This window comes from Malaclemys terrapin, chromosome 1 (genome assembly GCF_027887155.1).
Source record: "Malaclemys terrapin pileata isolate rMalTer1 chromosome 1, rMalTer1.hap1, whole genome shotgun sequence".
Taxonomy (NCBI): domain Eukaryota; kingdom Metazoa; phylum Chordata; order Testudines; family Emydidae; genus Malaclemys; species Malaclemys terrapin.
In genome coordinates, this window is record NC_071505.1 from 286591760 (window position 1) to 286612518 (window position 20759).

Below are 20759 nucleotides of genomic sequence, written 5' to 3' on the forward strand. Positions count from 1 at the left end.
AGATTCTTCCTCTGTGGCCTCTCCATAGCCTTGTCCTCCCATGGAGTAGGGGCATGGTGATTTCACTACTTTTGAGCTCTAAGCATCTGTGGGTGTCATGACCCATCACTGATCTAAACCCTTTACATGCTCTGTCTCCTGAGTCCTGCCACCTCCCATAATCCAGGAAGCAGCAGGCAGTGTGAAACAACATCAGTTTGTGTTAGGTGGCAGAGTAACTGGCATGGAGCCCCAAATGGCTCCATACAAGAACCTGTAACAGCAGTGGATGTAAAGTGGGCTGGTAGTTTAAGGTGTTGTTCTAACAGAATATTATTTTAACACAATACAGTATGTGAAATCTAGAATATAAAATTTTGAGATTTTATTAATTTGGTTACAAAACACTATGTGAAAGAAAAAAAATCCAATAATTTTAAAACAAAATAATGAGATTACAAAACATTATTTACTTAATTTAACAAAAAATGACAAAGGAAAGATTCTTTGAAAAATAAAAGAAGAAGATACTTCATAAAGATATTTCATAAGTATTTGACTTAGGTCAAATTACAAAGGATGAATATAAACAAATAACACAAGTATATAGGGACAAAATTAGAAAGGCCAAGGCACAAAACAAGATCAAATGAGCTGGAGACATAAAGGGTAACAAGAAAACATTCTACTTATACATTAGAAGCAAGAATCAGGGGGTATCTGAAGAAGTGAGGTTTTTACCCACGAAAGCTTATGCCCAAATAAATCTGTTAGTCTTTAAGGTGCCACCAGACTCCTTGTTGTTTTTATTAGAAGCAAGAGGAAGACTGAAGACAGGGTAGGCCTGTTACTCAATGAGGTGGGAAAAACAGTAACAGAAAATGTGGAAATGGCAGAGGTGCTTAATGACTTCTTTGTTTCTGTTTTCACCAAGAAGGTTGGTGGTGATTGGAAATCTAACATAGTGAATGCCAGTAAAAATGAGGTAGGATTAGAGGCTAAAATAGAGAATGAACAAGTTAAAAATTACTTGGTTAAGTTAGATGTCTTCAAGTCACCGATGAAATAGATCCAAAAATACTCAAGGAGCTGACTGAGGAGCTATCTGAGCCATTAGCGATTATCTTTGAAAAGCCATAGAAGATGGGAGAGATTCCAGAAGACTGGAAAAGGGCAAATATAGTGCCAATCTATAAAAACGGAAATAAGAACAACCCAGGAATTATAGACCAGTCAGCTTACCTTCTGTACCCAGAAAGATATTTGTCAGGGTTCCCTCCGCAGTCTGAACTCTGGGGTACAGACGGGGGGAACTGCATGAAAGACCCTCTAAGCTTATTTCTACCAGCTTAGGTTAAAAACTCCCCCAAGGCCAAATCCTTTCCTTGTTCTTGGACGGTACTGCTGCCATCACCAAGTGATTTAGACAAAACTTCAGGAAAAGGGTCACTTGGAGTCCCTATTCCCCCAAAATACTCCCCCAAGCCCCTTAATCCCCTTTCCTGGGGAAGCTTGAGAATAATATATGAAACAATTGCCTTTAATGTAAGTACATCTTTAGGACACTAAAATCAATCACGTTCTTAAAAGAAGAACTTTATTATAAAGAAAAAGTAAAAGAATCACGCCTGAAAAATCAGAATGGAAGGTAACTTTATAGGGTAATAAAAAGAATAAAAAGATTTAAAACACAGAGAATTCCCCTCTAGGCTCAGCTTCAAAGTTACAAAAAACAGGAATAAAACTCCTTCTTAGCATAGGGAAAATTCACAAGCTAAAACAAAAGATAATCTAATGCATTTCCTTGCCTTATTTACAATTTTTGTAATCTTAGATGAATCATTTCAGGTATGTTTTCAGGAGATGTTGGGGAACAAACAAAAAGAGCACAAACAAAACCTTCACACACATCCCCCACCCCTCCAGATTTGAAAATATCTTCTTTCCTTATTGGTTCTTTTGGTCAGGTGCCATCCAGGTTATCTGAGCTTCTAAACCCTTTATAGGTAAAGATTCAGTACAGCTACCCAGGAGGGATTTTATGCTACCCTTATCTGTATGTATATGACAATATTGGAACAAATAACTAAGCAATCAATTTGCAAACATCTAGAAGATAATGAGGTGATAAGTAACAGTCAGCATGGATTTGTTAAGAACAAATCCCGTCAAACCAATCTGATAGCTTTCTTTGACGGGATAACAAGGCTTGTGGATAGGGGGGAAGTGGTAGACGTGGTATATCTTGACTTTAGTAAAGCTTTAGATACTGTCTTGCATGATCTTCTCATAAACAAACTAGGGAAATACATCTAGATGGAGCTACTATAAGATGGGTGCATAACTGGTTGGATAACTTTTCCCAGAGAGTAGTTATCAGTGGTTCAAAGTCATGCTGGAAGGGAATAACAAGTGGGGTCCTGTGGGGATCAGTTCTGGGTCCAGTACTGTTCAATATCTTCATCAGTGATTTAGATAATGGCAAATTTATAAAGTTTGCAGATGATACCAAGCTGAGAGGGGTTGCAAGTGCTTTGGAGGATAGGATTAAGTATCAGGGGGTAGCCGTGTTAGTCTGTATCTACAAAAACAACAAGGAGTCTGGTGGCACCTTAAAGACTAACAGATTTATTTGGGCATAAGCTTTCGTGGGTAAAAACCTCACTTCTTCAGATGCACAGAGTGAAAGTTACAGATGCAGGCATTATATACTGACACATGGAGAGCAGGGAGTTAAATGAATAAATGGAGATATCCTATCTCCTAGACCTGGAAGGGACCTTGAAAGGTCATCAAGTCCACCCCCTGCCTTCACTAGCAGGACCAAGTACTGATTTTGCCCCAGATCCCTAAGTGGCCCCCTCAAGAATTGAACTCACAAGCCTGGGTTTAGCAGGCCAATGCTTAAACCACTGAGCTATCACTCCCCACAACCAGAACACTGGTTCTCCACTTACTTCGCAAGTGGAGAACCAGTGTTGCCAGGGCCAATTCAATCAGGGTGGATGTAGTCCACTCCCAACAATAGATGAGGAGGTGTCAATTCCAGGAGAGGAAAAGCTGCTTCTGTAATGAGCCAGCAACTCCCAGTCCCTATTCAAGCCCAGATTAATGGTGTTAAATTTGCAAATTAATTTTAGTTCTGCTGTTTCTCTTTGAAGTCTGTTTCTGAAGTTTTTTAATCAATGCTAGTGACTTTTAAATCTGTAATAGAATGACCAGGGAGATTGAAGTGTTTACTTCCTGGCTTTGGTATGTTACCGTTCCTGATGTCCGATTTGTGTCCATTTATTCTTTTGCGGAGGGACTGTCCGGATTGGCCAATGTACATGGCAGAGGGGCATTGCTGGCACATGATGGCATATATAACATTAGTAGATGTGCAGGTGAATTAGCCCTTGCTGGTGTGGCTGATGTGGTTGGGTCCTCTGATGGTGTCGCCAGAGTAGATATGGGGACAGAGTAGGCAACAAGGTTTGCTACAGGGATTGGTTCCTGGGTTGGTGTTTCTGTGGTGTGGTGTGTAGTTGCTGGTGAGTATTTGCTTCAGGTTGGGGGGTTGTCTTAAGCGAGGACTGGCCTGCCTCCCAAGGTCTGTGAGAGTGAGGGATCATTTTCCCATTAATCTGGGCTTGAATAGGGACTGGAAGTGGCTGGCTCATTACAGAAGCAGCTTTTCCTCTCCTGGAATTGACTCCTCCTCATCTATTATTGGGAGTGGACTACATCCACCCTGATTGAACTGGCCCTGTCAACACTGGTTCTCCACTTGCGAAGTAACTCCCTGCTCTCCATGTGTCAGTATATAATGCCTGCATCTGTAACTTTCACTCTATGCATCTGAAGAAGTGAGGTTTTTACCCACGAAAGCTTATGCCCAAATAAATCTGTTAGTCTTTAAGGTGCCACCAGACTCCTTGTTGTTTTTGGAGGATAGGATTATAATTCAAATTGATCTGGACAAACTGGAGAAATGATCTGAAGTAAATAGGATGAAATTCAGTAAGGACAAATGCAAGGTACTCCACTTAGGAAGGAACAATCAGTTGCAAACATACAAAATGGGGAATGACTGCCTAGGAAGGAGTACCACAGAAAGGGATCTGGGGCTCATAGTAGACCACAAGCTAAATACGAGTCAACAGTGTAACACTGTGGCAAAAAAAGCAAACGTTATTCTGGGATGTATTAGCAGGAATGTTGTAAGCAAGACACGAGAATTAATTCTTCCGCTCTACTCCACGCTGATTAGGCCTCAACTGGAGTATTGTGTCCAGTTCTGGGCACCACATTTCAGGAAAGATGTGGACAAATTGGAGAAAGTCCAAAGAAGAGCAACACAAATGAGCAAAGGTCTACAAAACGCGATCTATGAGGGAAGATTGAAAAAATTGGGTTTGTTTAGTCTGGAAAAGAGTAGACTGAAAGGGGACATGATAACAGTTTTCAAGTATGTAAAAGGTTGTTACAAGGAGGAGGGAGAAAAACAAATCTTCTTAACTGCTGAGGATAGGACAAGCAGCAATGAGACTAAATTGAAGAAAGGGAGGTTTAGGTTAGACAACAACAAAAACTTCCTAACTGTCAGGGTGGTTAAGCACTGGAACAAAGTGGCTAGGGAGATTGTGGAATCTTCATCACTGGAGATTTTTAAGAGCAGGTTAGACAAAGACCTGTCAGGGATGGTCTAGAGAATACTTAGTCCTGCCATGAATGCAGGGGACTGGACTAGATGACCTCTCGAGGTCCCTTCCAGTCTTATGATTCTATGAAATTATAAATGAAACGAGATGCACATTTTGTGGCAATCTGAATTGCAATCCAAATTGGAACTGTAGTTGATATATTTGGAAGCATATGTGATGTATCCATCATGGGAAATGCAGCTGTATGTGTGTCAAAGTCACAGAGAGGTGTCTTGGTTTGAGAAAAAATATTAACTGCTGAAGGTTATATTCCTGAATGGAGATTTGCAAAGATAATCCCTGGAAGAGCTCTCTGAAATAACCAAGCAGGCCAATGTTGATGTAGGAGGCAAAAAGATGGTATAGCACAAAGAACAGAACTAATTTATGTATTTAGAAAATTGTATAATAAATGAACCAATAATAGTCTTATTCAAAAGTACTTTCATTGAGATGTACCTTTGTCTATACACTAATCAAAAGCAGATATAATCACTAAACATACTTATGATAATAAACCACTCCTGAAGGCAAAGCTCCAAAGAAGAATAAACGCAAGCAGGGAATTGGTAGCTTTTACTTTGTCAGGATATTCCAGAGAGAACAAAACTAAATATCGGACCTTTCACAAGGCATCTAGTAGAGACAGACACATCTGCCTTCAGTAACAGACATGACAATGGGAGATCATTTTCATAAAGAGGTGCTGATAAAGTCAGTTGGGTCACAAGGAAGGCTAAAATCTGGGGAAATGACACAGTGAATATTATCCAACTAATTTTGGATAACAGTTTTGCTGCCTTCCTCTTCTGTACTAAGCAGGATTTGAAGATTACATCACACTTCAGATTTCCTCATAGCGTCAACCACTATTGCCTGATTTAGACAAACTTTCTAGACAGCCTGTGTGTACATACACTTTTTAATTCACACAGATGTAGATTTTACATGCTAAAATTTTTGAATTAGTTTCGTAGTAGCTGAATCAGTGCTTACACTGCACCTTGATGACAATTTTTATTACACTTGCTTTCATACCATTATTCTGAATGTCAGTGAGCTATTTTAAGTACCAGCTTAGTTCTGCTTCAAACAGGTTTTAAAATATCTACATTAGAAAAAAATTAAAGCAGTTTAGCTTAATTTATGTTGGTGAAACCAGATGCTTACCCACCCGACTGCTTATCAACATGCAACAAAAAATGTCTGAAAGATATTGATACAATATGTCCCTTTAAGAAAAACGCTGTGCAGTCTGCTTTACTACAGTGCCAAACAAAAAATGGGCAGGCCCTGGATGATGAGGAATCATGTCAGAAACAGGGTTAAAAATCCCATAAATCCAGAGAAAATAAGATTCTAGATATCCTTTCGATAGCTTCACATGACAATTATTATTATATATCACATGATATAATTATTTTAACCTGAAACACCTTTTCTTTTTATTAATTTGATTGATAGTGCTGCTTCCTACCCTTGCTGATAATGACAATACTTAGCTCTTATGTTTATTAAAAGGTAATTTTACAATGTATTTTCTGTAAAAATTAATGAATAATTTAATGAATTTTCAAAATACAGGAGATCTGGGGTTAAGTTCAGAATGGACTGATAAGTTAGTCTCCCTAACAACCACTGGACACATTCTAACTGATGTAGAAGAGAGTCTAAGAGAGCACAGAGAAGCCATGTGATTCTGTACAGTGTGGTAAATTTAAATAGGGTAGAGCAGGGGTCGGCAACCTCTGGCACGTGGCTCGCCAGGATAAGCACCCTGGTGGGCCGGGCCAGTTTGCTTACCTGCCGTGTCCGCAGGTTCAGCCGATCGCGGCTCCCACTGGCCGCGGTTCGCCATCCCAGGCCAATGGGGGCGGTGGGAAGTGGCACGGGCTGAGGGATATGCTGGCCATGGCTTCCCGCCGCCCCCATTGGCCTGGAGAGGCGAACCACGACCAGTGGGAGCCGTGATCGGCCAAACCTGCGGACGTGGCAGGTAAACAAACTGGCCCAGCCCGTCAGGGCGCTTACCCGACCCCTCGGATAGAGACTACTTTAACTTACACATGCTTCTGAATCCTTTGTGTGTAAGTTATACACACATGGAATCTTTTATTCATCAGCAGAGTGAATTGAAGTGTGTGTAAGGGAGCCTAAATTAATGTAATGGGATCTAACTTACACATTATTTCTGAGTACAAACTTTGGCCTTTTTGCTTATTCAAATAAACATGTTTATTTTAGGACTATGAGAATCTTGTGGAAGTTCACATTTTGCACACCCTGTTTTCCTGAAACGTAAACCCATATTTTCCCCAAAGAACAAGTCACTTTAAAAATATGTGAAGAAAAAAAGAATCCTGCAGTATGGATATTAAGGATTAGAAAAATAAAATAAAAACCTGGCCAGTACAAGAAGGTGGCCATATTACATAAAGAAACCGAACTGCCCTTCCAGTAAGAAATTCTCATGACCAAGTTGGTCACCACTTGACAGAATTTTTAAAAAAAACCAAAAAGCTAATGTTAACATCTTCAGGTCACGAGGTTTTGACTGGTGTACAACACAGCCAGATTTGTTCTGTAGGAAGTTTTTTGATGTACACCCAGAGGGCTAAACATTTGATATTGAGGTAACTTTGAAGATGGGAATTTATGCAACATAATTTTTTTCTTGGGAGTCCTGTTCTATTTGCCAAATGTGCAGCCCCCTACTGTATCCTTACATATGTGGGCCTTTTTAGAAGGCAGAATGTTCACTGTTAATAATATTGATGCTGAGCAGTATTTTGTGATTCTAGTGCAAATAATGATACATGCTGAGCTATGTGAATATAATAGGGCAGGATAGGGCCCCAAGTGTCTTAAATACATATTTATTTAGATTTAATAAGACTGTTTCTGTATGTTTATTAAATGCTGACTGATTCTTAAACACATTTGCCAAGGATTAACAGCTGTTTAAGAATTTAATGAACATACAAGATTTAATAAGGTTAGATTTAATATTATTGTGAATTATTTCAAACCTCCAAATGATACATTAATTACTAAAGATTAACACTATGTAAAATATAGATATCATATACTGAAGTTAATCCCTAAGTTAATGTTTGTAATCATGCATTGGTATTTAATTAACATAACTTTTAACAACTCAAGTGGTCAGATAAACATGCTAATTATTTTGACTTTTAGTTTGAGTCACATATACGCTTGGCTACTAGTGAACATTTTCTGTCAATCACTTGAGCAGAGTATTTCAGTACAACCTGGCTTTTTAGAGCAAAGCTACAGGTTGACCTCAGATTCTAATTTTAAATATTAAATGCACTATTTTTATAGCTTTTGGCACCAGAGATACAAGCCCAGAAGGATTCCAGAGTTAAACAGATGAATCTTTAACTATAGCATCAAGAATTAAGGGCCCTGTGCTGGTCTCCACTTTTGCAAGTGAAGAATAGCAGAAGCTAACTGTAGGAGCATGGAAGGGAGGAGCATACTCTGTAATAGGATGCCTCTTCTCCATAACCTTGTAGAGGGCCTTCCATGGGTAGGTATGCCACCGGTATCACAATTCTGATATGGAGCAGACAATCACTGTCTCTGGCATCATCTCCCCACTAATTTCAACAAGATCTGAGGAATAAATTAATGCTTCCACTTCCAACAACAACTTCTGCCAGACCCCTGAATGGCCAGTGTGCAAGTGCATGGTAACATAACTCTTGAAGAAACTTTGCTTCTATATTTAGGGGACTGGAAGGCAGATGACCTCCATGGCTACTGGCAGATGCTGGGGCAATCTGCAAATTTTGGAGGCTCAATGTGATTTCCACTTCTTTAGAAGAGCAAACCAAGGAAACTCTCTGAGTCTTAACTCTTTCAATTTCCATGTCTCTACAGAAGAGTAACCCACCTAGGGGAGAATCTGGGCCTAAGTTTTCATTAGCTTCACTAGTGGAAAAGTTTAACTTTATTCAACTAAACATTCTTTTAAAGTTGCTCTCTTTCTTAGGTAACTTAAATTTTCTGGATTTCATTAACCATGTGATGGATATTTTTTCCCTCCCTTTTAAAATTAATAAGAAATTTTGATTAAGATCTGGACATACTGACAAATAATTTATTTTACTTTCTTCACCAATTTTTCATTATGTTTAGTTCTCTACTGCTTCGAATAATTTCTACTAAATGTAAATATTAAACAGTCGCATAACCCACACACACAAAAATTGCTGCTATGCCTCTTTTACTAATCTGTTTCCCTTTTAACACATAAAATCTCACACAAAGAGAAGAGACATCTGGCAGAGAAAATTTAAAGTTAAATTATGCTAAATTGATTTACAGCAGTAAGTAAGGATTATATTGTATTGATCCAAAACAGGAAAGGGCGGATCTACTCTGCCTACCCTGATTAGTCTCTACAGCACACAACGAAGTGCACTTACACTATGGTAAACCTCACTACAACTTCAGTTTAATTGCTCCAAATCTTCAGGATGACAAAATAAATTTCTGCTTTCTTCTTAATTCTTAACAGAGAATTAAAAAATACCGTATTCACCAGAAGGCCACACTATGCTGCTTTGTGCATAGGGCAGCCTCTGATTATTCTTACGGAATCTAAATGTGTCATGGTTATTTGCCTTTTTCTCTTTGGTATTATATACTATATTACTACTCTCATGCTTCAAAACTAATTTTCTCTTTTCTCTCCTCTCCCTCTCTCTTCTCTGTCTTTACATACATCAGGAAAGCCAAAAAATATCCTAATTTGCATTCTAAGGGATGCAGCTGTATAGTAAGTGCCGGTTAGATTCACAAATGGGATTTAGGTGATGCTATGCTGAGGATCCCTCCCCCATCCCCCGGTGTCACAATAGGGCAGTACTAAGTCTGTTTGGGAGCTTAACAGTGCATTTCCATATATTAACATTTTTGGATTTCTTTAAAGTTTAACCTTAACTATCACTCTGCTGGGTATAAATTATAATGCCTGTTTTGGTGATAATTGCAACATCCCTGTAATTTATTTTATCCTAAATTACTAATATATACTTTCAACCTTAATTTCACCTGAAAATAGGTTTTGTATGGGAATTTTTCTTGTTTTTTTTCATTGAAAATGTCATATATGAACACTAAATAAAAAAAAATTCTTGCTATCATGTGATATTTCTAATAGTTTGAAGATATCTTTTTTATTTTAATCTTTAGGGTCAGATTCATCAACATGTTCTGGATACTTTATGGCACTCTAGGGAACCACAACCAGTCAGAATATACTGACTAGTCAACTGAGTTTAGAGAGACTTTGCATCATCACAGCATTGCAAAATATAGTGTATACGCCAGTTTCTGCCTCCAAAATCTCATTCATTCCTATATACCCATGCACCTCTTCCCTAAATTGTATCCTCCTTTCTTAACCACCTACATTCCTCCATACACAAAACACCCATCTTCCCCCACCCACCCTTCTGCACCCCTACATTCCTCCAACCATATATTCCCTAGTTTGCACACCACCCCCCCAAATCGTCTGTCCTCCTTGTTGAGTAGGCTTGATAGTTTAAAAAAAAAGAAATATTTAGGAGTATGTACAATAGAACTAACACTATCTTTCATTACTGAAAATGTATCTGTCAGTGGAAGCTGAAGAATAAAATCTCTTTCAGAGAACCCAAAAAGAGTTGCCTTTTTTCAAAATGACCAGAGGCCTGCCCTCAGTGAGAATATCCTCTTACAAAATAGCCATTGTCTCTCAAAAGGGAATAAAGCCAACATGCTCAGGGAAGATGGTAACACTCTACGTCTGTCAGGAGGTGAATGGAGACAGCGTCTGTCTCTGCTAAGGGCATCCTCTGGCCAGGGCCAACTCCAGGGTTTTTGCTGCCCCAAGCAGCAACAACAACAAAAAAAAAGCCGTGATCGTGATCTGCGGCAACTCTACCGCCGTCGCTTCATTCTTCGGCGGCAATTCAGCGGCAGGTCCTTCACTCCGAGAGGGAGTGAGGGACCCGCCGCCAAATTGCCACCGAAGAGCCGGACGTGCCGCCCCCCCTCCATTGGCCGCCCCAAGCACCTGCTTGCTACGCTGATGAGAACAATGGGAGATGGCAGCCAACTGAACCCAGTTTTTCCTGGAATTCTCTGAAATAAAATATTATTCTTCTGCCTCTGTTGAAGAAGAAACATTCAGGTATGAAGAATAACACCAAAACGTGACAATTATTCCTAAATAAACAATTGTCAAATTAGACTGAACTATTGCAATGTTAAGGGTTTTAGATCAAGAATTCAAAAGCTAGGAAATTCTAAAAGTTAAGGTTGCAACATTAACTCTGCCATGTTGCACATATAACGCGGTACAATTTTCATTAATAATAAATACAGTAGAACCTCAGAGTTCTGAACACCAGAGTTATGAACTGATCAGTCACCCACACACCTCATTTGGAACCAGAAGTACACAATCAGGCAGCAGCAGAGACAAAAAAATAAAATAAGAAAGCAAATACAGTATAGTACTGTATTAAACGTAAACTACTAAAAAAATAAAGGGAAAGTTTAAAAAAAGATTTGCAAAGGTAAGGAAACTGCTTCTGTGATTGTTTAATTTAAATTAAGACAGTTAAAAGCATCATTTTTTCTTCTGCATAGCAAAGTTTCAAAGCTGTATTAAGTCCATGTTCAGTTGTAAACTTTTGAAAGAACAACCATAATATTTTGTTCAGAGTTACAAACATTTCAGAGTTATGAAAAACTTCCATTCCCAAGGTGTTCAGAACTCTGAGGTTCTACTGTAGTAATGTTTTGCACTGAAAAACTGAGAGAGCAGAAAAAAATGTTGTATGCAATGTTGCCAATTGATGGTGCTCAAAGCAATTTTAACTTTTCTTTGCTAGAGGTCACAATCTCAAAGCCTTGCCTAAAGAAGTTTAGCCAGAATTTTTTTTAATGGAAAAAGTATTTGTTCACACCTTTCAAAATCAAAAAGGGATTGTGAAGGGAATTAGTTAAAACTTTCTGAACATATTTGCCTTTGGACAGATAGCAAGTATTTAAAAAATCAGTCCAAAAGCATAGGAATTTAACTGAAATTGTTTTGCAACTATTCTCATAGCCAATCCTCTCTAAAATTGTTAGAACCATATCCTAAGAATATACTGTTAATCATACATGCAGATTTTACACTATCAATGGAATATTGCTGGAAAAAAGATGGGAGGCTGGCATTTTATGAAATAATTATTGCAAAGATGCAGCAGATAATTTTCAAAGTTACACAGCAAATAAAAAGTTATTCCTTCTTCAGATTAGAAAAAAATATTGATAATATTATAAATTTACAGACCAAAGGCCAAATACTAGAAATGGAGCAAAGCCCTTTAATGTGGGCTTTGCTCACATCAACAAAAAAGTCACAGGGCTAAAGGTCAGAATCCTCAACATCAACAGCCCACAGACCCTAGGAATGGAGAAGTAGAAACAACACATGCTTTTCCTATATGTGGGGTTTAGGAACAGTCGATTTGTATAGTGGCCACTTTTTGCGGCCACTCACATTACAGAGACTATCACAGAGATTTTCTTCACAGTATGAAAGCTGGTGCTGTCCTTCTGCTGCACCTGGCCTGCACAAATCTTTTGAACCTTATTTGGGCAGGCGAGGCATCCAAGGATTTGGCCCAATGAGACTGCTGAACTTCAGTTTTTACATAAAAACTGGTTTGAGTTATGCAAGCTCACAATAACCCACAAGGAGGAGGGCTGAAGTTAAATATTCTGTTAAAACAGTCAAGTCTTCCTATATTAAGTTTTTCTAAAGTGCCCATTAATGCACTATTTAAAAAAACACTAACATTTTAAATCTTTCCTCTTATAAAACATTCTCTCACTTTGATAGTGTACACTAAGTTTTAGCCAGCAGCAGTTTTTACCCTAGAATTATTAAACTTCACAAACACAGAGGTTAACTGACTGCCCTGGCATAAGAGCACACTTGCAAACTGCATTCACTTTTAGAGTCTGGGAACAGGTATAAGAAATGTACATGTTTGAATTTTTCACACTGCTCCTATAATTCAAAATAAACTGGGATTCTTTAAATAATCAACTTTCAGAAACTGTTGGTTAATAACATACTATTAAAGAAAAAGTTAACATCTGAAATATTAGGAGTTGTGGGTTCTATCTTGCTTGATTGCCTTGATTTCAATGAGACTATTCACCTGAATAAGGCTAGCAGAATTTGGTCCTAAATTTGTACAACACATTTACAGATTTAAATAAAGATTTTCTGATGTCACAGCATAACTTTGTTACATTGGGCAAATGCTCCCCTCCATTCTGTGTAGCACAGGGGAGCAGATGGAATTAAATGTAGCTTGGCATGCTGTACAAGGGCTGCTATGCAGCATCATCCCCTAGTAACACGTAGCCACTATTAGCTCCTGTAGAAAACAGACAGCAGAGCGGCAACATAAAAAAAAGGGCATGTCACCTTCAGGAAAGGGTAGTAGTCAAAGAACATCTGTTATACATGGAGTGTTCTCAGTATAAAGAACTGTAACATGATGAAATATGCATCAGAAGTTCCTGCTGCTCTCAGGAGCAATAAGTCTCTTTCACAACATATGAAGCCCACTCGGGACAAGGAGGTTATATGAGAACAGCTGCTGGGATGAAGGGGAAGTGGTAGCAGGACATGGAAGCCAGCTCAGCTGCCATTTTGAATTTTGGGGTAGCTGATAAGTGTATGGTGGCAGAGTGCATTGAGTACATATACATACACATTGAGTACATATACATTAGCATCCCTGGGGTTTAGACCCAACTTGAAATTAGTTTTAATCAGTTAATGTTGTTACAGCACTGTGTCTAAGCAAAGCCCCTATAAATGCTAAGTAGTATTATTATATTCTATGGATTCTTGCCTCGGAGCACTCAGCAGTCCACACCTCCTGCCAGTTCTGCACCACAGCCAGCCATGTGTCATAGAGGAGAGGATGCTCACTGACAAAAAGCCTTGGGATTATTCAATGCAAATTTTCCCCTTCTGTGCATTTTAATCTAGGGTGGGAGGATATGGCCCATCATCACATTTAATTATGTACATGCTCTAATTATGTAATTTAAATAACTGGATACACACATAAACATAGACACGTACTTTTAAATAAAACTGAATTCCATACAAGAAACTATAATAAAGGAAGGGAAAGTTATAATATTAGCCCACCAAACCAAGAACTTTCTCACAAAAAGAGTAAAGGGTACAATCCTGTCACAAAAGTATGGGTTTTATGAAGTCACCATGAATTTATATGTGTATGCCTAAAATTTCTATTAACAAAAGTAAGCACAACAGAATAGCTGTTTACTACACAGAAAAATATATAAAACCTAAAACAATAAGAACTGTCTCTTTTTTGGTTGCCTTGTTCCAAAGTTGTTGATCTCTCAATGCCCCCACTTTTCTTTCCATTTACAGAAAGAATCTGAAAGAACATTGTTAGCTCAAGATAATAATTTTGACACAGAAGTGCTTCATCTTACTGAGCACTGTGAGCCTTTTCTCTGCTTTTCTTGCAGTAAAAAAGCACAAAGCTTTACTATGTGAAATACTTATGAATTCCAAGACTTCCAAGAACAAATCACAGTACTGTGACTTTGTTCCTGTCTACAGCTAAGGTGGTTTCAAAATAAGGATTACAGAAAAAGGTATAGAGTCTTAAACTGGGGGTGAGGGTATTAAGGAGTGAGTGGGGAGGGGAGGGGAGATGACTTCTGCATTTCTAGCTTTCAGAAATACATGTAGAAATGAGCAGCTACAGTATAGCTCCCAAACCTTACCCTTTACACCCAGAGTTCAAACACAAGACCTGTTGTTAAACAGTTGTGAGCTTGAGGAATATCCTAGGTACTGATGTGCAAACAAGCACACCAAGCAAACAGCATTTGAATTGGAGTAATATTTATCCAGGTCAGGTTTCAATCCCTTCCCCTTTAAGAGTTCATCAGCATCATACAGCAAATTAATCTGGTGCTGAAACTGTGTCTACAAAATAAAAACATAAAGATATAGATGCAAAAATATGGAAATCATTTCACAACTGACCCTTCAAATAGCAGGGCTGGGAGCCAGTCCCACAGGACAAGTCTTCTTTCCCACAGCCAATGGGAAGAAGGTCCCTGGAGGAGAGGAGCAGACTGGCAGGCTTGGGGTAGAACTGGGAAAGTATAGCTGTCTGGGATGGCCAACCTCCAGTTAAAATGGAAGGTGAATTGTTGGGAGAAAAAACGAAGTAGCCTGTAAAATGCTGTCTGACAAAGTGGCATAACACAGCAAATGGTGCACATACAATGCCCTGCTGTCTGATTATCCCTTTGTATTGCAAAGACACATTTCTATTTCCATATAGATACACAAATACTTTTCGGTATGTTTTGAAAGTCAGTCATAGAGAGTTTCCCCCTATTTTTTTGTCTAAATAGCTTTATTTAGTTTCTCCCATATACTTAAGTACATTGCCAATACACCAGGATATCCTAGTGGTGAGCCCAAACAAAATTTTGGTTGAAAATCTGGAATGGATGAACCCAACTCCAACTGAAACGCAGCTTGTGATAATGGGTATTTTCATGCAAAGTGTGCTGCTCACTGACTCTTCAACTCCTGTAACATCTGCCTAAATTTATCCGTTTTATATATAAGGGCAGTAAATAGATAGAGACACTAACCTGACCCCTTCTCCCATCAGAGGGTTAACACTTCATATAATTTTTCTGTCCATTTTTAGCATAGCATCCTCTTCCTCATCCCGCTCCCCCTTTGCTCCCACTGCTAGAGCTCCCAAAAGCTTCAAAGACTTGAGGGGAGCATATTGGTGGAGGGAGGCAGCATGCAGGAATTCTCTTGTCTTTATGGCAGAAACCCAGCATATTGGCTTGGACCCTGCTTCTCAGCAGCTGTTATTGTCTCCTGGCCTGACATCACAAAATGCCATCAGAGAACCTACGTTCAATATGGAATTGAGACTGAAAATGCAGACATTCAATCTAAAAATTAACTGATAGACTCGAGTTTAAAAACAAAACATGCAAACAAAAGGGGGATTCATTATTAAAGGACTTTTAAAGGATGGGACAAAAAAACAAAAACAAACCCTTCCTCTCACAATATAATAAACACACTGTACATCCTCCAGTTCAGTAAATACAAGCTGGATGTCAGACAGGCTCAGGCTTAGTTTTGTTCAAAATATAATTTGGGGGGATTCTGAGATACTTCTCAGAATCACACATTTTAGATGTTATGATCATCTGGTCTGGCCTTCTACATAACAAAGGCCACGTAATTTCATCCAATAATTTTTGCATCTAGCCCAACAACTTGTGGCTGAACTTTGCTAATGCATATCTTTTATGCTCATTGGTCTTACAGGAGAGGTCGCTATGAAATATTAGAGGGGCAGTACATTTGCAGAGACTAGTTCAGATCTATATTTTTGGTCAGAAAGTCTTGGTTTTGGCTTGTGCTACCTTTAAAACCCTTGAACAAGTATTTAGTTCTATAAGCATTCAAAATGGACAGCTTATAAGATTCAACAGGAGAACTTTTTAAGCAAAAGTGGACTTCAGCAAAGCCATTTGAGTATTATTATTACCAAAAATGCTAGATGATTGTGTCAAAAGCAGTAATACACCAATGGAAATTCACAATGTTCAGTCTGTTTCCTTCACCTAGGACTTTCATGAGGAGGACGCGGCCAGCGGTACAGTTGATCAGACTCGCAAGCTTAGAAGTGCTGTTTTCTTGAACAATCTACTGATAAGAACATAAGAATGGCCATACTGGGTCAGACCAATGGTCCATCTAGCCCATTATCCTGTCTTCTGACAGTGGTCAATGACAGATACTTCAGAGGGAATGAACAGAACAGGTAATCATCAAATTATCTATCCCCTGTCTCCCATTCCCAGCTTCTGGCAAACAGAGGCTAGGGACACTTCAGAGCACGCTTTTGCATTCGTGCCCATCCTGGCTAATAGCCATTGAGGGACCTATCCTCCATGAACCTATCTAGTTCTTTTTTTAACCCTGTTATAGTCTTGGCCTTCATAACATCCTCTGGCAAAGAGTTCCACAGGTAGACTGTGGGTGTGTGAATAAATACTTCCTTTTACTTGTTTTAAACCTGCTGCCTATTAATTTCATTTGGTGACCCCTAGTTCTTCTGTTATGAGGAGTAAATAACACTTCCTTATTTATTTTCTCCACAGCAGTCATGATTTTATAGATCTCTATCATATTCCTCCTAAGTCATCTCTTTCCAAGCTGAAAGTCCTTGTCTTTTCTCTTCTCAGATGGAACCTGATCCATACCCCTAATCATTTTTGTTGCCCTTTTCTGTACCTTTTCCAATATATCTTTTTTGAGATGGGATGACCACAACAGCACACAGTATTCAAGATGTGGACATACCATGGGTTTATATACAGGCAATATGATATTTGCTGTCTTATTATCTAACACTTTCTTAATAATTTCCAACATTTTGTTAGCTTTTTAACTGCTGCTGCACACTGAGTGGATGTTGTCAGAGAACTATCCACAATGACTCAAAGATCTCTTTCTTGAGTGGTAACAGATAATTAAGACCCCATCGTTTTATATGTATCATTGGGATTATGTTTTCCAATGTGCATTACTTTGCATTTATCAACACTGAATTTCATGTGCCATTTTGTTGCCCAGTCATCCAGTTTTGTGAGATCCCTTTGTAACTCTTCACAGTCTGCTCTGGACTCAACTATCTTGAGTAATTTTGTATTATCTGCAAATTTTGCCACCTCACTTTTTACCCCTTTTTACAGATCATTGATGAATATGTTGGACAGGACTGATCACAGTACAGACCCTTGGGGGACATCACTATTTGCCGCTCTCCATTCTGAAAACTGACAATTTATTCCCATCCTTTGTTTCCTATCTTTTAACCAGTTACTGATCCATGAGAGGATCTTCCCATGACAGCTTACTTTGCTTAAGAGCCTCTGGTGAGGGACCTTGTCAAAGGCTTTATGAAAATCTAAGTACACTATATCCACTGGATCACCCTTGTCCACATGCTTGTTGACCCCCTCAAAGAATTCTAGTAGATTACTGAGTCATGATTTCTCTTTACAAAAACCATTTTTACTTCCCAAATAATTCATGTTAATCTATGTGGCTGATAATTCTGTTCTTTACTATAGTTTCAACCAATTTGCCTGGTACTGAAGTTAGGCTTACCAGCCTGTATTTGCCAGGATTGCCTCTGGAGCCTTTTTTCAAAATTGGCATCACATTAGCTATCCTCCAGGCATCTTGTACAGAAGCTGATTTAAATGATAAGTTATATACTACAGTTAGTAGTGCTGAAATTTCACATTTGTGTTCCTTCAGAATTCTTGGGTGAATACCATCTTGTCCTGGTGACTTATTACTGTTTAACTTATCAATTTGTTCCAAAACCCTCCTCTAATGGCACATCAATCAGGGACAGTTCCTCACATTTGTCATCTAAAAAGAATGGCTCAGGTTTGGAAATCTCCCTCACATCCTCAGCAGTGAAGACCTTATCTTCTTTGAGTACTCCTTTAGCATCTCAATCATCCAGTTGCCCCACTGGTTGTTTAGCAGGCTTCGTGCTTCTGATGTACTTATTTTTTTTTTCTGTTACTTTTTGAGTCTTTGTCTAGCTTTTCTTCCAAATTCTTTTTTGGCCTTCCTAATTATATTTTTACACTTCACTTGCCAGAGTTTATGCTCCTTTCTATTTTCTCAATGGAATTTAACTTCCACTTTTTAAAAGATTCCTTTTCTGCCTCTATCTGCTTCTTTTACTTTGTTGTTTAGTCATGTTGGCATTTTTTTGGTCCTCTAACTATGTTTTTTTTTTAATTTGGGGTATACATTTAAATTGAGCCTCTATTATGGTATCTTTAAAAAGTTTCCATGCAGCTTGCAAGGATTTCAGTTTTGGCACTGTACCTTTTAATTTCTGTTTAATTAACTTCCTCATTTTTGTGTAGCTGCCCTTTCCGAAATTAAATAGTACTGGGGTGGGCTGCTTTGGTGTTTCTCCCTCCCCCCAACAGGGATGTTAAATTTTATTATGCTATGGTCACTATTACCAAGCAGTTCAGCTATGTTAATCTCTTGGACAAGATCCTGTGCTCCACTTAACACTAAATAAAGAATTGCCTCTCCTCTTGTGGGTTCCAAGAAGCAGTCATTTAAGATGTCAAGAAACTTTATCTTTGCTGCCCATCCTGATGTGACATATATTCAGTCAGATAATTGAAACCCCCATTACTACTGAGTTTTTAAAATTTTTATAACCTTTCTAATCTCCCTGAGCACTTCACAGTCACTATCACCATCCTGGTCAGATGGGCAGTAGTATATCCGTATTGCTAAATTCTTATTATTCAAGCATGGACTTACTATCCATAGAGATTCTATGGTACAGTTTGGTTCATTTAAGATTTGTACTTCATTTGACTCTATGCTTTCTTTCATATATAGCACCATTCCCCTACCAGTACGACCTATTCTGTCCTTCTGATATATTTTGTACCCTGGTATTACCGTGTTACAGTAGTTATGCTCATTCCACCAAGTTTCTGTGATGCCTATTATATCAATACCCTCATTTAGTATGAGCCCTCAAGTTCACCCATCTTAATACTTAGACTTCTAGCATTTGTACATAAGCGCTTTAAAAAAATTTCACTTTTTAGCTGTGTGCCATTATGTAATGTAATTGAATGGGACTCTTTAATTTTACTGTTTCTCATCAGATCCTACTCACTGCAGAAAATTAAGAAACCTTTGGAACTGATCATAAAATCCATAAATAAATAATAAAATCCACAGTGGGTTCTGAGTCTTAAACTAAAATCCCCATTGTTAAAATGATATCGCATTACCCAAATATCTCACAGGGTGTTGGTTACTGATTTGGTCAGAGACATCTGGCTAGATAGGTCATTTCATTGATACAACAGCTTTGTTGCTAGCATTTCCCATGGCAACTGCTTACATAAAACTAACAGATGTGCTTGCTTAAAACACAGAAGTCAGAAAAGGGGTGGGAATACCAGGGAATGTATGGTAAGGAACAAATCTGATAGGGATAAAACCTCATTTCTTTTGGACAAATAGTTTCTATACTCTATAGATCTAGAAACTGATACTTCTAAATCAGAATGAGAAAAGTCTCTGGGACATCAAAAGGTAAGAGACTCTACGTATAAACAAGCTGGCATTGCTCTGGGTCTGGATAACACTGAATCAGATGAAAGTGAAGAATGGGTATTGCGTGCAAGTCCTGACATACAACAGCAAGGTAGTCTCTTACCTGACCATGTTAGGGGTAACCAAGTTGGAGTGGATGATACTCTTGGACATAAAGATTCTTAGGTGGCGTCAGAACAAGTAGTGCAGTCTGACAGCTATTCACATTCTGGGCACAGAGAGAATGTGATAGAAGATGTTCTGTCCGGGGGGAAAAACCTATGGGAGGAAGCAATGTTGAACAAAATATTTCATAGGTTGTGTCAGTTTTTGGGGGACTCCCAACCTGAATCAGTTTCTCAGCAGAGGCAATCACCAAACTGTGAAAAGGAATTTCTCCACAATCTTCTTGTTTGGATATCTCATTAAATTAATGCACTTGTATAACAACCCATCATTCCAAATGGCATAAAAAGCATTGGTGATGGTGTCAGAGAGCAGAACAGAATTGTGCCTGATCTTTCCTCACTGACCATCCAGGGCTGATTTTCAGTCAATTAAACAGATCCCACTGGCTTTTAATTATCCTGGGGACCTCAGGAATTGTGACGAGGCTGTCAAGGGGGAGATCAGAAAAATTCTTGGTTAAAAATTCTGATAATCTCATGCTTACTATTGGGGAATCAATGCAGAGTACTAGATTTTAAGAATAAATAATCATACTCTTGCTCAAAGAGTGGAAAAAAATCAACAAATAAGCTACAACAGACTTTAAGGGATTTTGTTCTGTGGACAAACTC

General features: G+C 38.6%; 1 protein-coding gene across 6 annotated transcripts in view; it reads right to left on the reverse strand.

The window, feature by feature from the left end:
• The window catches only part of PCDH17 (protocadherin 17), a 101624-nt gene that overhangs the window by 44620 nt on the left and 36245 nt on the right, over positions 1-20759 (reverse strand). For 2 of the 6 annotated variants that reach the window (XR_008443235.1, XM_054013706.1), the window contains exon 4: positions 20084-20238. The exons of the other annotated variants lie outside the window; for them this stretch is intronic. Coding sequence is in view for 1 of the 2 variants with exons in the window: in XM_054013706.1 (XP_053869681.1) it covers positions 20093-20238 (146 nt within the window). In the remaining variant the exon portion in view is untranslated. The remainder of the gene's footprint in view (positions 1-20083; positions 20239-20759) is intronic. 6 annotated transcript variants of the gene reach the window in all.